The sequence below is a fragment of the Physella acuta genome, unplaced genomic scaffold (genome assembly GCF_028476545.2).
Source record: "Physella acuta isolate Inbredline_101_S28 unplaced genomic scaffold, ASM2847654v3 ptg000693l, whole genome shotgun sequence".
Taxonomy (NCBI): Eukaryota; Metazoa; Mollusca; class Gastropoda; family Physidae; genus Physella; species Physella acuta.
The window spans coordinates 5,266-21,752 of NW_026732212.1; the positions used below are offsets into that span (position 1 = coordinate 5,266).

At 43.6% G+C, this 16,487-nt stretch overlaps 2 protein-coding genes across 2 annotated transcripts; one reads left to right on the forward strand and one right to left on the reverse strand.

The window, feature by feature from the left end:
* The first annotated feature begins 362 nt into the window (after positions 1–362).
* Positions 363–10,844, forward strand: LOC131949401 (uncharacterized). The gene is made up of 6 exons (XM_059311281.1): positions 363–405; positions 493–620; positions 8,054–8,155; positions 8,449–8,659; positions 8,796–8,849; positions 10,609–10,844. The coding sequence occupies exons 1-6, from the start codon at positions 366–368 to the stop codon at positions 10,842–10,844; spliced, it is 771 nt and encodes a 256-aa protein (XP_059167264.1). The 5' UTR covers positions 363–365.
* Positions 10,845–12,071: 1,227 nt separating this feature from the next.
* Positions 12,072–16,487, reverse strand: LOC131949395 (uncharacterized). The gene is made up of 6 exons (XM_059311265.1): positions 15,664–16,487; positions 15,347–15,518; positions 14,708–14,785; positions 13,826–13,954; positions 12,762–13,049; positions 12,072–12,503 (listed from the first exon to the last, which is right to left on the reverse strand). The coding sequence occupies exons 1-6, from the start codon at positions 16,212–16,214 to the stop codon at positions 12,276–12,278; spliced, it is 1,446 nt and encodes a 481-aa protein (XP_059167248.1). The 5' UTR covers positions 16,215–16,487; the 3' UTR covers positions 12,072–12,275.

The following is a 16,487-nucleotide window of genomic DNA, read 5'->3' on the forward strand; positions in this document are numbered from 1 at the left end:
GCACCCCCCCCTCAAGCTTTCGATTTGCACCCCCCCCTCAAGTTTTCGATTTGCACCCCCCTCAAACTTTCGATTTGCACCCCCCCCCCTCAAGTTTTTCTCTATATATTTTGCTATTTTTTGCCTTGGTGTCACCCCCTAAATGGTGTCACCCGGTGCGGTCCGCACCCCCAGCCCCCCCCCCCTCGCTACGCCCCTGCATCTACTGCCCCACCCTGTTTATCAAACTTGAAGGGAGCCATTGGATATGATTATGAGGAAATCAACTTCACTGAAACCACTGAAAGACTGCTCATGATTCTATGACGTCATTCCGAACATTTTATTTTACGGCAAATTTTTCTTCGCTGTTTTTGGCAATCAATATGGCGGCGGGAGATCTGTTCAACATAGGCCTCAACAAAAGTGAGTGACAATCATACCAGTGACCAACACAACCGTGTATTGTGCTACTATTTTGTGTAACTATATCGTGTGCCATCTGTGTTGCAGTGCTACTGACGGCGCACCTCGCGAGTGTCGTCCTTCTAGTGGCCAGTGACGTCATGAAGACCAACATCTACCTACCCACACAGCCCCCGTTGGAGCAAGTGAACAAAACTTGTCTCGGTGACGATTTGGTGAGGTGACGATTTGGTGAGGTGACAGTTTGGTGAGGGGATTTGGTGAGGAGGCAGTTTGGTCAGGTGACAATGTGGTGAGGGGGCAATTTAGTTCGGTGACAATTTGGTGAGGGGGCAATTTAGTTCGGTGACAATTTGGTGAGGGGGCAATTTAGTTCGGTGACAATTTGGTGCAGTGGCGTGCAGACCTATGTAGATGCCCGGGGCAAAATCAAGCGGAAGATGCCCCCATAAATACTTATATATATATATATATATATATATATATATATATATATATATATATATATATATATATATATATATATATATATATATATATCATTTATTTAAAAAAATGTACTTATCTTAATTGAGATGAAAACGTTGACTACAGCCAGCTAAATCCAAATGGAATGAATGGTTGGAACTTGGGAGAAGGGGGGGGGGGGGAGACAATTGCGGGACGGGTCGTGGTGGGGAGGGCTGTGATGCACTACAAAAGAGTCTCATCCGGTATTGTATTACCACCCGGGACCGCAGGGACAAAAACGCTGTCCGTGTCTGCAATTAGGGCGTCAGATACGCCTTTATTAATGGGATGTTTCTCTCTTGGCCTGTTTAGGAATTCCTATAGTGTAACTAATACAGGTGAGAGTGTGCATTGAACTAGAGATGTTTCAGATTTTTCTCTCTAAACCACTTGGTCAAAACGTCAACTCTTTAAAGAGATGGGTGATGCTAGCTAGATACTCTCAAACTATCTTAACCTTGAATATAACAGAAGTGTACCTTGGTTGGCTAAGGGGTCATCCATTTATGACGTCCACACATTTTTGGGATTTTGGACCCCCCCCCCCTCTTCCCTGTCCACAAACGTCCACTTTTGACGGACCCCCCCCCCCCCCCCCCATCCCGTGGACGTCCACACTGACTATAAGTTTTTGCATAATCTTCTTCCACTATTACTCAAGCTACTGCATTAAGTGTGTATATACTCTGAGTGTATATAGTATTACAAATACTGGTACAAATGTGTTTTATTGTCCTTCGTGTCCCACACCTGAACAGGGACAGCGTGCTAACCCCCCCCCCCCCTCCACCCCTCTCCCGTCTCACAACTGAACTGGGATGACCCCGCCTACCTAGAGAAGTGGTCGCCTAGTATTTGACCTGGGATGCAAATGTGGGGAAACTTGTAATTGGATATCTTATTGTATTCCAGGTTAAGCCAGGGCATAGACCCAAGCTGGGTGGTTAAAGGGCCAGAGAGATAGGATAGTTGAACTTTAGCTTCGCTAGGAAATATTTTTCTTTCACACTACCAAAAATAATGTTGGATTTAATGTGTGGACGTCCACATTGGGCCAACCCCCCTCCCCCTGTCCACACGCGTCCACAAAAGTCAATTTTTTTCGGACCCCCCCCCCCCCCCCCCCCCCCCGTGTGGACGTCATAAATGGATGACCCCTAAAGCTGCCAGCTTAAAAAAACATTTCTACATCGGACTGTGTTTAAAAATCCACTATGCTATGTCAGACCCTCCCTAGGCTTGGACGCGTTTTCACAAATTTAACACCCAAGTACGTCTGTCTAGTTCAGGTGGGGGATAATCCACTAACGGCTTCCATAGCCTAAAAACCCACACCGCATCCCCACATTTCATTACATCATTATGGGCTCAATAACTCTATAGATAGCTCTACTATTAACTGAAATAAAACTGGCTCTGCATGTGCTCCCAATTACTTTAAAGAAAGCTCTACTCAGAGTTAAAAACTTTAACTTTAACACTACTTAAAGCATGCTCCTCCTATTTGTAAAAATCAATATGGGCGCAATTATTCTGAATGATATCATTACAATGTATCGAAAACAATATGTTGATTCGTATTCTTAAGATTGACACTAATGTGTATCAAAAACATTATATGGGCATTCTTATTCTTAAGTATGCTTATATAATGCATGAAAAAAAAGTATATACTAATGGCTGCCAGTGGCTTAGCTACCGTAAAGCTAGAGTAAGCAAGGCATAGGGGCCCAAGGCAAATAGGGGCCATTTTCCTTCTTTTAAAAAGTTAAAACGGTAATCTATCGTTTTAGCGTAATCAATTCGGTCGTCACTAGTAATGTAGGGATAAGGTAACTAATAATACTAATAAATATGGCTTAAATATGAATATATTTTAGTATATTCTACTAAAATACTAAAGATAATTGAATATTAAACCACATTTAAGGGTTAAATCAATAAAAATGTCTTGAAATTAAGGTTTAACAACGATGTTCCAGATACTAAATTTGCTATTAAAAACAGCGGCCATCTTAAGAAAATATTATTTTGAGTCATTTCCCTTTAATTTCTATTTGTATGGAAATGTATTGATGTTTGCTATTAAATGCGTTTGTCTTGTGTTTAAATACAAAGCATGCGTTTTTTATTTTTTTATTCTGACCTTTAAACAATTTAATTGACTGACAATAAACATCAGTTCTAGAATTATTATTATGAGATGCAATTTTATACATTAAGAAACTCCCCATTTTTATAGAGCTACCACTACATATCTAATGTTTATTTAACTATTAGTTTGAGTTAATTGTTATTGCTTGTGTTATTGTTTGTTTGCTATTTTCATTTAATATTTTCATGCTTTTTTCCTTTAATTAGTGATTTAATCCTTAATGACGTCACGTTTTTTGACCTCTCTTCACCTTAACCCCCCCCCCCCCCCCCCCCATTTTCGCCGCCACGAAATAGTCGTAATGTCGAACATTACCTTTTTGCACTGCCTGTTAAGTCAAGCCTTAATTCAAACGAAAAAGATTTTTTTCGGCCTTTTTGTATTAGGCAAAATACATAACGTTTCACGTTTCTTACCCCTCCCCTTTCCCGCGTAAAACGTTGTCTCAAAATCAGTTACTCCACCCCTTAAGGGCGTGATGTCATTAATGGAAGATGTCAAGTCCTAACCTCCAATACACATTTTGAACAACCTTTGTTGTCAAAATGTTGATACCAAATACCCAAAATGAGTTATATGGGGTTGTCCATAAACGATGTCACATCTATGCTATTCTAATCTGACGTCAATTTACGCAGGACTGCAATTTATGACCTATAATGAAGGGGTGATCGGGGGGGAGGATGAGTGACGTAAATTACGGAAGGCTTCTATAAAGCTGTGCTCAATGAAAATGAGTAACATAAAGCATTCGTTTTCATGCATACCTTTGCTCATAACGAATGATCATAACTATTGCAAGCCTGTTGTCCTAAGCGGTGTTAAACAACCTCAGCACACCATCCCCGCCATAGAGGCGTGTCACTAAATGCCTACCGACGAAAATAGGCCGCACTACATTGACTCCAAATGTAATAACTTCTGACAATAAGGCTCAAACCAACTAGCTCCTGGCAACGATATTCAACAAGAATCCAAGACAATTATTGACTTGCAGGTAAAATTGGACAAAACAGCAAGTTTCGCGACATGGAGCATAACAAAAGATCAACCCTTTTACGACAGCAGCTAATGTAAAAAGCCAGAACTCAGTATAGGCTTGAGTTTAATATAGAAATAGTGTTAGCAGTGGACGGTGCATTAGGAATACGGCAGTCGGCTAAACGCCCGAGTCCGACGATGTCTGAATATCAAGTTTGTCTTTTATGAAGTGCGGAGCACCTTTAAGAGCTGAGCTTGGGGAGGGGGGGTCCCTTTTGACACCACCACTATCGCCGCTTATGTCCACATATCAATCACAAGTATTGCGTGGAGCTTAATGGGCAGACGAAGTTTATAGGTGGGACTGGGAGCCTAAATGCATATACGGAAGCCGCTGTGTCACGGGCATTTTACAGCCGAACGTCCCAGGGCAGCAGGTTGCAGAAATTAAAAGCACGTGAATTTGTATAGTAGAGGGAGCACCGCATGCCACTGTAAATACCAATATAATTTACCGAACTAAAGTCATTTAGATCTATTCGTCAGGCTAAAAGTCGCTTAAGTCTCAACTCCATAGTGCCTGTTTTGATTTTTTTTTATTACGCGACATCCCTTTCTTTAACATTAGCCTAATTACAAATGACGTCACGCGCGCCGAGAACTTGGTGACGTTGTGCTAAGTGGGTATGAAACGGCGGGGTTGAGAAAAATGACGTTTTTATTTATTTTAACAGACGAATAAGTGATAGATTCTAATTTTCCTACGAACTATAGGTTGATCTAGTTTTTTTTTTTCTAGAGGGAGATATCACTATATAGTGGGTGTTTTTTGTTTTTGTAATAATGGATAGTGGGGAGGGGTAAACATCTACTATTGAACAAATCAAAAACTGATGAAAGCAGAAGGCAAAGAAAAAAAAAACATGTGATATTCAAATGTAACTAATTAAAATTTAAAACTATTTTTATAAACACAATATTCTTAATTCAGAAAAAGTGTAGGCCTAAGACTAATGTCTACAGACAAAATAAACAGCTTAAATGGATCACCCATAAACAGTGCCGGCGCCAGGTTATTTAGCGCCCTAAGCAAAACTTATTAAAAGCACCCCCCCGCCGCAATTTTTTTCATGCCCCCGTATTATCAGAGGCGTAGCGACCCTTCCCGGCGCCCGGGGACAAGCTTACGATTTGCACCCCCCCCCAAACTTTCAATTTGTTTTTCCAACCCATTTTTGCGCTCCCCCCCCCCTCTACGGAAAGCGCCCTAGGCGACAGCCTAGTTCGCCTTATAGGTAGCGCCGGCCCTGTCCATAAATGACATCATACTTTTCCCGATGAATTACCTTTCCCCCAATCCTCACTAAAAGCAAGATGATGATTTAATATCATATCGTGGTTCTACTATACCCGAACGCGTAATCACCATTTCTAACGAAAACGAATATATTGTTCATCATTTTAAAAAAATATTTTACCCCGTCCCATATTTTGAGTCCAACGTCCTTTATGAAGAATATGGACGACCTAATAATTGACAAGTTCATCAGTACAAAAGGGTTTAATAAATGTTCGACCTCCCAAAAGTTTTTGAGATCTTGGATGTACATACATACATACATAGCCTTCTTTTCAATTGAAATTAAAGATAAGACATTAAACAAGAAAGCTATGTATATTAAACAACAAAGTCAACACAATATACATACGAATAGACATTTGTATCAAGGGAAACTACTTTAAATTTTATTTGGAAAGATGGCCGCTGTTTTTATCTATTAATATTTATCTCAAACATCTAGTTTAAAGTTAGTTTCATGATGTTTTAAATTGTTTTGGTCACTGATTGTTATTTTAAATCAATTATCTGTTATATTTTGTAAAATTTGACTTAAATAAACTTATTTAAACAAATATATTCATCAGTTACCTCTCCCGCACATTTCTACTGCAGCCGAATTGATTACGCTAAAACGATAGATTACCGTTAAAACTTTTACATTGGAATTTTGATATTTATTTTATATAAATAATTTTTTTTAAATTAATGAAATCAAGTTTTTTTTTCTGCTGTAGAAATAATTTAATTTAAAAAAGGCCCCAAGTCCTTTCTTAGTGTACAGGCAGTGGCATTCAGTGTGGGGGAGGGCGGGCGACTAACATTAACATTGTTAATTTTTGCATAGGGGACCGAAAATCCTAGCTACGCCACTGAATGCTGCCCATACAATTTAACAAAAAAAAGTTATTACACTGCAAATGGCCATATATTTCACCAAAGATGCCCCAAAAATTTATAATAATAATATGGGCATAATTACCCTTTGGATGCCCTTAAAATGGATAATAATGAAGAAGTACATTAAAAAATAGCTTTAGAGATGCCCCCAATGTTAACAACGATGATTGGTGTAATTACTGTTGCATGTCCTTCGAGTGTAATACATGAATATAAGCTTAATTACTTTCAAGATGCCCCTACAATATATAAAATGAAGATGGGCATACTTACTGTATGGATGCCTTTAAAATGTATTATAAAGTGAAGTGGGCATATTAGTAAATGCTCATAAAATATATTATAATGAATATACGAAAAATTACTTTAAAGATGCCCCTATAGTGTATAAAAATAAATATGATTTAATTACTCGACGGATGTCCTTGAAAATGAGTATAACGAATACGCGCATATTACTTTAAAGATGCCCTTACAGTGCATGGGAATAACTTGGTCACAAGTACTCTAAACGATGCCCCTACACTATACTAAATAAATATGACACACATTTATTAATGGAATATCATTGACTTCCGTAGGACTACCCTTCACTGATGCCCGCTGTTTCTATATAAGTTTTGCCATACGGACAGTGTAATGTTAAAACGGCTGACAGACGATTGAGTGTTACAATTTTTTTGAGTGAGATCGCAAATCATATGGAAAGTTACGATGACACCATGACACGACATATCACAACAGTTTTTAAATTACTAAAAAAAAAAAAAAAAAAAAAAATAATTAAAAATTAATTAATTAATTAAATTTTTTTTTTTACCTCCGCTGGATGCCCCCCAGTGGTGGATGCCCGGGGCCTGGGCCCCGTCCGCCCCCCCCCCCCCTCTGCACGCCACTGATTTGGTGAGGGGGCAATTTAGTTCGGTGACAATTTGGTGAGGGGATTTGGTGAGGGGGCAATTTGGTTAGGTGACAATTTGGCTTTTTGTGACGATGTGTGCGGAGGGGAGGGGGTAGCTAAAAATCCTTTAAAAAGCGTGACGTCATTTATGGATGAACCCAAACTTGCGCATACAATGAATTACTTGTATATGAAATTTTGTCTACCTAACAATAATGGTACATTCGGTTACCGGAAATTGCTCAAAACGTTACGGAAAAAAAAATTACTTCTAGAGTCTATATACTGACACACACAGACACACACACACACAATCACACACACAATCACATACACACGCATGCACACACACACACAATTATATTCCAAATACAATAAAGTAGGGTTGTGTCAAAACCGCGAATTCCATTTAATGTTTGTGTACGATTAAAATACTTTCTCTTTACTCACTACATTCTGTATATAGGAATGTAAGGTAAAATAAAAGACAGACCAAATAAAATAATTGACAGATCAAATGAAATAAAAGACAGACCAAATAAAATAAAGGACAGACCTAATAAAATAAAAGACAGACCAAATAAAATAACTGACAGGTCAAATGAAATAAATGACAGACCAAATGAATTAATTGTCAGACCAAATGAATAAATGACAGACAGACCAAATGACATAATTGACAGATCAAATGAAATAACTGTCGGACCATAGGAAATAATTCACAGACCAAATGAAATAACTGACATCAAATGAAGTAATTGTTAGACCAAATAAAATAATTGTCAGAGTAAATGAAATAATTGTCAGACCAAATGAAATAAATGACCGACCCAACAAAACAACATTGAGGTAAATTTGTCAGGACCAGGAGAAGCTGTTCATCCATCCCGTTCCAGAGCGTTACAGCGGGAAAACAATCATGTATTACACGCAGGAGTTTATCAATGTGACCTGCACAAAAATGGTGAGTGCTGATGTCATCATGTCATGTTGTGTCATCTTGGTCATGTCATGTGGTGCCATTTGGAAATACTATGGCCATATGCTGTCATCTAGTGTCATCTTGGCCATGTTGTGACATCTAGTGACAGCTTGGCCATGTAATGACATCTTGTGACATCTTGGCCATGTTGTGACATCTATTAACATCTTGGCCATGTTGTGACATCTAGTGACATCTTGGCCATGTTGTGACATCTTGGCCATGTTGTGACATCTTGTGACATCTAGTGACATCTATGTCATGTGTTAGTGCAGGCTTTAAGGAACGACCTTCAGTGGACGTGGAGGAAGCTGTGCCCAAGGTCAAACAAATCGTTGCCATGGCACTACCCCAATCACGTGACCAGGCGCAGCTACAAGGTCAGCGACAGGCGGCACAACTGCAGCGCCGTCTACATGCACAGGACCACTCTACTGCTCCTGTTCACCAATGGGATTGATGGCTGCACGCTGGTGTGCAGTTTAGGTCAGTCAGATGATGTGCTTGTGTGTGAGAACTTCTTAGTGTGTGTGTGTTAATGTGTGAGTGTTAGAGGCAGTGGTGTTTTGTTGATCGGCCTTGACCTGCGATGACACTTGACCTTTCCAATCCTTATTCACAGCTGACCCAGTCGACATGGTTGTCTCATCCATGAACGTGACCTTAAGGAAAACAGGTTTGGTAGGACATTGGTAGGACATTGGTAGGACATTGGTAGGACATAGGGAGGGGGAGGACATTGGTAGGGCATTGGTAGGACATTGGTAGGACATCGGTAGGACATTGGGAGGACATTGGTAGGACAATGGTAGGACAATGGTAGGACATTGGTAGGACATTGGTAGGACATTGGTAGGACAATTGTAGGACATTGGGAGGACAATAGTAGGGCATTGGGAGGACCTTGGTAGGACATTGGTAGGACATTGGTAGGAAATTAGTAGGACAATGGTAAGACATTGGTAGCACATTGGTAGGACAATTGTAGGACATTGGGAGGACAATGGTAGGGCATTGGGAGGACCTTGGTAGGACATTGGTAGGACATTGGTAGGACATTGGTAGCACATTGGTAGGACATTGGTAGGACATAAGTAGAACAATGGTAGGACATTGGTAGAACAATGGTAGGACAATGGTAGGACATTGGGAGGACATTGGGAGGACATTGGTAGGACATTGGTAGGACAATGGTAGGACATTGGTAGGACATTTGTAGGACATTTGGAGAACATTGGAAGGACATTGGTAGGACATTGGTAGGACACTTGTAGGGCATTGGGAGGACATTGGTAGGACATTGGTAGGACATTGGTAGGACATTGGTAGGACAATGGTAGGACATTGGTAGCACATTGGAGGGACATTGGGAGGACATTGGGAGGACAATGGTAGGGCATTGGTAGGACATTGGTAGGACATTGGAAGGACATTGGTAGGACATTGGGAGGACATTGGGAGGACATTGGTAGGGCATTGTGAGGCAGGTGGGCGATGGTTTTATAAAGCCTCATCTCATGAATATTTCCTCTCCTGTAGAAGAACTATTTCCCCTCCTGTGGAAGAACTATTTCCCTTCCTGTGGAAGAACTATTTCCCTTCCTGTAGAAGAACTATTTCCCCTCCTGTAGAAGAACTATTTCCCCTCCTGTAGAAGAACTATTTCCCCTCCTGCAGAACAACTATTTCCCCTCGTGTAGAAGAACTATTTCCCCTCCTGTAGAAGAACTATTTCCCTTCCTGTGGAAGAACTATTTCCCTTCCTGTGGAAGAACTATTTCCCCTCCTGCAGAAGAGCTATTTCCCCTCCTGTAGAAGAACTATTTCCCCTCCTGTAGAAGAACTATTTCCTCTACTGTAGAAGAACTATTTCCTCTACTGTAGAAGAACTATTTCCCCTCCTGTAGAAGAAATATTTCCCCTCCTGTAGAAGAACTATTTCCCCTCCTGTAGAAGAACTATTTCCCCTCATGTAGAACAACTATTTCCCCTCCTGTAGAAGAGCTATTTCCCCTCCTGTAGAAGAACTATTTTCCTCCTGTAGAAGAACTATTTCCCCTCCTGTAGAAGAACTATTTCCCCTACTGTAGAAGAACTATTTCCCTTCCTGTTGAAGAACTATTTCCCATCCTGTAGAAGAACTATTTCCCCTCCTGCAGAAGAACTATTTCCCTTCCTGTTGAAGAACTATTTCCTCTCCTGTAGAAGAACTATAACTCCTCCTGTAGAAGAACTATTTCCCCTCCTGTAGAAGAGCTATTTCCCCTCTTGTTGAAGAATTATTTCCCCTCCTGTAGAAGAACTATTTCCCATCGTGTAGGAGAACTATTTCCCCTCCTGTAGAAGAACTATTTCCCCTCCTGTAGAAGAACTATTTCCCATCCTGTAGAAGAACTATTTCCCCTCCTGTAGAAGAACTATTTCCCCTCCCGCAGAAGACACGTCACTCCGTCTAGCCATGGCCCTGGGTCAGGCCGAGTGTCTCGACCACATGAAGCTGGTGACCGTCGTGAGTGTCGTCATGGGGTTCCTGGTCCAGCTGATCTACTTCACCTGGTACTTCCTCCAGCGGTACCTGGGCGCCAACCAGGCCGACAAGAAGGTGGTCAGCGCCGACAAGATGCCGGCTAGTGTGGTACAGCAGCACTACTCCACTATGGGGGCCTTGTGATTGGGGGGGGGGGGGGTGGTACAGCAGCACTATTCCACTATGGGGGCCTTGTGATGGGTGGGGGTGGTACAGCAGCACTATTCCACTATGGGGGCCTTGTGATTGGTGGGGGTGGGGGGTGGTACAGCAGCACTATTCCACTATGGGGCCCTTGTGATTGGTGGGGGTGGGGGTGGTACAGCAGCACTATTCCACTATGGGGGCCTTGTGATTGGGGGGGGGGGGGTGGGGGTGGTACAGCAGCACTATTCCACTATGGGGGCCTTGTGATTGGTGGGGGGGGGGGTACAGCAGCACTATTCCACTATGGGGGCCTTGTGATTGGTGGGGGGGGGGGGTGGTACAGCAGCACTATTCCACTATGGGGGCCTTGTTATTGGTGGGGGTGGGGGGGGGTGGGGGGGGGTTGATGATGGGTGTCATTGTGTCATGGTGTTGGGTGTCATGAGGTTGGGTGTCATGGTGTTGTGATTTTGTTTGAGTCTTGATTGAGTCAGCATGTGGGGGGGGGGGGCATTTGATGTTTAGGTTGTTCTGATAATACACGTGAGCTCCTGCTGTCTAATTGATCAGGTGTTGAAATAAAATGTGTAACTTGTTTGAAGTTTTGTTTCTTGCTCAAAAGTTAGGAATTAAAAGGTAGTTATAATTATTATTTTTTTTGTTTCATTATGCGATTCTAGTCTAACTTCACGATTCAAGCCATAAGGCTAGAAAGTTGAGTATTTCATCTTTCTACAACCCCCCCCCCCCCCCTGCAGATGCATGCTTAGCCGAGCCTTTAAACAAGACAAACACAAGATTCTTTAACATTCTTTTATTGTTGAAAATTGATTGGACCCCCCCCCCCCCTCATAATCTGTGAATAAATAAAGTTTTTGGTGTCACCCTAGTGACGTAGTCAACTCTCTACTGCACCAATAGAGAGCCAAAAGTTTCCGAATATCCGAGAAGGTTTTATTTTAACAAACTTTTCTTCCGCTTGACCCCTCGTCATTCGGGTGTGTCTGGGAACATAGGGTGAGATTTCACCTCCACATTTGTTGGGGGCTGAACTCGTAGGCAGTGTTTCTTCCAGACTTTTTTTTTCCGGGGGGGGGGGGGGGGTAGACTTTCTTCGGGGGGAGGGGGGGGCGGTAGACTTTCTTCGGGGGGGGGGACACTTAAAAGTATATTTTAATTTCATTTCGTTCGGGGGGGGGGGGGCGTAGAATTTTTTTCGAAGAGATGCCTGGAAGAAACTGCTGGTAGGTAAAACTCTGATGACGTCACCGGGTTTGGGTGAGGTCGCGGTCATCTACTGAAGGTGAGGACGAGCAGAGACACGGCTGATTGGTTACACACAGGAAGTGTGTACACGAGTGAACATGTTGAAGACGAGGGCACACACACGTGACTTTGTTTTGGTTTTAAAACGGCCTGCGAACAGTTTTATCTAGGCCACAGGCAGCAGGAGAGGCACTGGGCCAAACAGCTGTGTGTGTAGCGTGACGTCACGTTGGTAGTGCTCTCAGCCTGGGGGTGGGGCTGGACGGGCGTCAGGGCGGGCTGGGTGAAGGTCGGAAATCTGGTCGGCTTGTTGAAGATAGGGATCAACTTGCGGGTGGACGACTTCTCGGCGTAGATTGGTTCAGCGCAAGGGCCGATAACCACGGGAATCTGGTCGCAAGAAACCAAATCTGGGGTTATCTTTAGCTTTTTGTAGGCAGGTGTGTAAATAGCTAATGTTATGAGTGTGAGAATGTAGTTATGTGATTGTTTAAAAAATTCAAGGTGATTACTTTTAGAAATGAGAGACTCAAAATGTTGACATAATATCCTTCAAATTAACATTTCATAATTAAATTCCCCCCAACTTTACAAAACACCCCACCCCCACCCAATGCTTGCTGACCCCCCCCCCCCCCTCCCACGTACCTTGAAAGACAGTTTCCCGCCCACCGGAGTGAAGCGAAGTTTGATTGACAGCGAGTGTGTGACCTTGACCTGGCTGGCACCAAGGCTGAAGACGGACAGGATACTGGTGCTCGTGGGGACAATGACGTCATACGTCGTCTTCGTGACGTCACGAGACGTGCGCTTGATAGTCTCATTCGGCCGTTCAAGGTCACGAAAATCTTGAAGCGACATCTGGTGGAGCTTGAAGGTCACTGACTCTTGTTTGGGGTTCAAGGTCACATGTTCCTGCAGCGTGCAGACAATGTTCTGGAACAAAAGATTTCGAAAACTAAAACCATAAAATGTCACAAACTACGGCTAGGACAGAGGCGTAGCGAGGGCGGGGGTGCGGACCGCACCGGGTGACACCATTTAGGGGGGGGGGGGGTGACACCAAGGCAAAAAATAGCAAAATATATAGAGAAAAAGTTGAGGGGGGGGTGCAAATCGAAAGTTTGAGGGGGATGCAAATCGAAAATTTGAAAGTTTGTCCCCGGGAAGAGTCACTACGCCTCTGGGGGGTGACACCATTAAGTGCCGCACCGGGTTACACCCGACCTCGCTACGCCACTGGGCTAGGGTAACCTTAAGATGTAACAAACAGGCTTTAGGGCTAAGGTAATCGTGTCGGTATTCGCCAGTGACGTCAGTGTCGGCATAACGTCCCTGACCATGTCATGTTATCAGCACAGAATAAACACTTGGAAACGTGACGCCGTTGCTAGGAACAACAAACAACACTTTTGTTGACAGTTATCTCCCCTTACAAGAGGTCACGGCGTCCTGTAGAACAGGAAGTTGACCCAGTCTATAAATAGAGTATTCTGAGAAAGCCGTGTCAGCTAACCATTGAAAGTTTCCTTCAGATCAAACGTTTTTCCCTTCAAACCTAGTAATGTCAGCTACATTTCATTGATCAACTGAGTGGGATTTTTAATAAAGCTGATTTTGTATACGCATATTGTAAAAAAAAGGTCTGACACCGCTACCCCACACCCTGACAGTCTGACCCCCCCCACCCCCACCTTGTCTGACCCCCCTACCTTGACGGCCTGAGACTTGTGTAGCTGGATGAGCAGCTGTAGTCTGACGTCATCTCCCGCCAAAAAGACACCACGCTCCAGGTGAACTGTGACCTTGGCCGCTGTTCCACTGTTGCATGACAGGTAGACCTGTGGAGACAAGCACATGTCATCTGGTGTCGTTTGATGTCATCTCATGTCATCTGGTGTCGTTAGATGTCATCTCATGTCATCTGGTGTCGTTAGATGTCATCTCATGTCATACGAAGTCAAACGATGTCACATCATGTCGTTTTTTACCACCATATTTGTAAAACTAATTTTAAAATATTTGACAATAATTAGATCGACTTTTCAAGCCTATTCTGGATAAGTTTCTAGAATGGACACAAAAGTTGTGTTCACTCCATATAAGGCTTGACGCGCACATTGTTGCTGCACCACCTAGCGTCGTCTTGTGGCTGATCTGTCTATAGTGGTGTTTGCTATGTGCTATATCGGTGGTTAAAGTGTTAAAGTTGTAGTTAAGTTGTTAGAGTGGTGTTAAAAGTTTTAAAACCCACCTCCCCACAACCCACCCCCCCACAACCCACCTCCCCACAACCCACCCCCCCCCACAACCCACCTCCCCACAACCCACCTCCCCACAACCCAACTCCCCGACTCCCCAAAACCCACCTCCCCACAATCCACCTCCCCACCACCCACCTCCCCACAACCCACCTCCCCACAACCCACCTCCACACAACCCACCTCCCCATCACCCACCTCCCCACAACCCACCTCCACACAACCCACCTCCCCATCACCCACCTCCACACAACCCACCTCCCCATCACCCACCTCCCCATCACCCACCTCCCCATCACCCACCTCCACACAACCCACCTCCCCACAACCCACCTTTTCTGTGTGAGTGATGGGAGTCGTGACGTCAGGGATCAAACTCAAGTCAAAGCCACGCTGTACGTTGAAGTTAACCTTTGGATACAAGCAGGGATATATGTGTGTATATAATTATATATATATATGTATATATATATATATATATATATATATATATATATATATATATATATATATATATATATATATATATATATATATATAACGAATCTATAATGTAAGACTTTTTGCAGAGACAGGGCTATGTGTGAGAGATTGTAGGGCTGATGATCTTGTCCAATAAACGTGGCATTACAACCGTTGTTAAACGTGACATTACAACCGTTGTTAAACGTGGCATTACAACCGTTGTTACACGTGACATTACAACAGTTGTTAAACATGGCATTACAACCGTTGTTAAACGTGGCATTACAACCGTTGTTAAACGTGGCATTACAACCGTTGTTAAACGTGGCATTACAACATCTTGTATATCAGCTGGGTTTGTTAGATGGCCCTTTACTAACCTGTTCGGCCATGATGACCTTGGTTAGATGGCCCTAGATTCTCCTGTTCGGCCATGATGACCTTGGCTCACCTGTTTGGCCATGATGACCTTGGCTCACCTGTTTGGCCATGATGACCTTGGCTCACCTGTTTGGCCATGATGACCTTGAGCATGCGTGGTGAGGCCGCCCGCGCCACGCCTGCAGCTGTCGAGTCATCAAAGAGCCTGGCCTTGAGGCTGTAGACGATGTCGAACGAGAAACCGTTCTTGACGTCTGCGTGTCGGATGCTGGACGGCAGGTCCTTGGGGAGCTTGACGCTGAGCGAGAAAAGATGACGTCACTTACTGGGCTCGATTTTTTTATCCCATCCTCTCCACTTTTTCTTTTGACAGCCCCCCCCCCTCCCTTCCTTCCTTCCCCCAAATGATTTATCTCTACGGACACAAAAGGGAGAGAACTCACCAAAACTTGGACTGGTAGTGCCCGGGGGTCAGCATGGACCTGCGAGTGACCTCCCCTGAACCTATGACGTAGGTCTGCTTGTGGAGGTAACTCTCCTTCCCCTGCACGGGCAGGCCATTGGTTGACCGTTTGATGCTGTAGCGACCTTTGCCGGTGACCACCAATTCCAGGTATCGAATCTCAAGGTTCTGATTCACTATTAAATTGATCGATCCCTTGACGACCTCTCCTGGTCGATACTGGTAACTCGATACTTTTTCAGTTTCGATATCGAAAAATGAAATGCACGCGTCTTTCTTTCTGCCAAACCCCTCCCACGTCAGGTCTATGTGGCGGGGTAGGAACCCTGAGCGGTAGGTCCGGGGGGACCTGACCCCCACAGTGTGTGCCCGCCGCTGGGGGGACTCCCCGTACCAGGGGCTGTATGTGTACGCCGGAAGTAGTCGGGTTGTGGCGTATTTGTGTAATCGATTCCGCATTGTATCGTTGATAGTAAAGAAATGTTGATTTTCGAAAGGGTTTTTTTGATAGACCAAATGATTTTCTAACATGGCGGGGTCCGTGTTGAAGAGATTTGACGTGACTGTTATCGTGCTGAGGATCTCTTTGGTGGCCGGCCCGTCATTAGAATCTGATGTGTGTTCTTTAGGCAGCTCGCCATTAGGTGTGTGTTCTTTAGGCAGCCCGCCATTAGGTTTGTGTTCTTTAGGCAGCTCGCCATTAGAATCTGATGTGTGTTCTTTGGGCAGCCCGCCATTAGGTGTGTGTTCTTTGGGCAGTATACCATTTGGTGTATGGGGTGTGGTCACTCCATCTTTGTGTGG

Coding starts and splice junctions, on each gene's coding strand:
- LOC131949401 (XM_059311281.1), top strand. CDS start 366: ATGGCGGCGGGAGATCTGTTCAACATAGGCCTCAACAAAA. Junction 8,660..8,795: donor CACGCTGGTGTGCAGTTTAG/GTCAGTCAGATG, acceptor CCTTATTCACAG/CTGACCCAGTCGACATGGTT. Junction 8,850..10,608: donor CGTGACCTTAAGGAAAACAG/GTTTGGTAGGAC, acceptor CCCCTCCCGCAG/AAGACACGTCACTCCGTCTA.
- LOC131949395 (XM_059311265.1), bottom strand. CDS start 16,214: ATGTTAGAAAATCATTTGGTCTATCAAAAAAACCCTTTCGAAAATCAA. Junction 13,955..14,707: donor CCATCACTCACACAGAAAAG/GTGGGTTGTGGG, acceptor TTGTCTCCACAG/GTCTACCTGTCATGCAACAG. Junction 13,050..13,825: donor ACAAGTCTCAGGCCGTCAAG/GTAGGGGGGTCA, acceptor CTTTTGTTCCAG/AACATTGTCTGCACGCTGCA.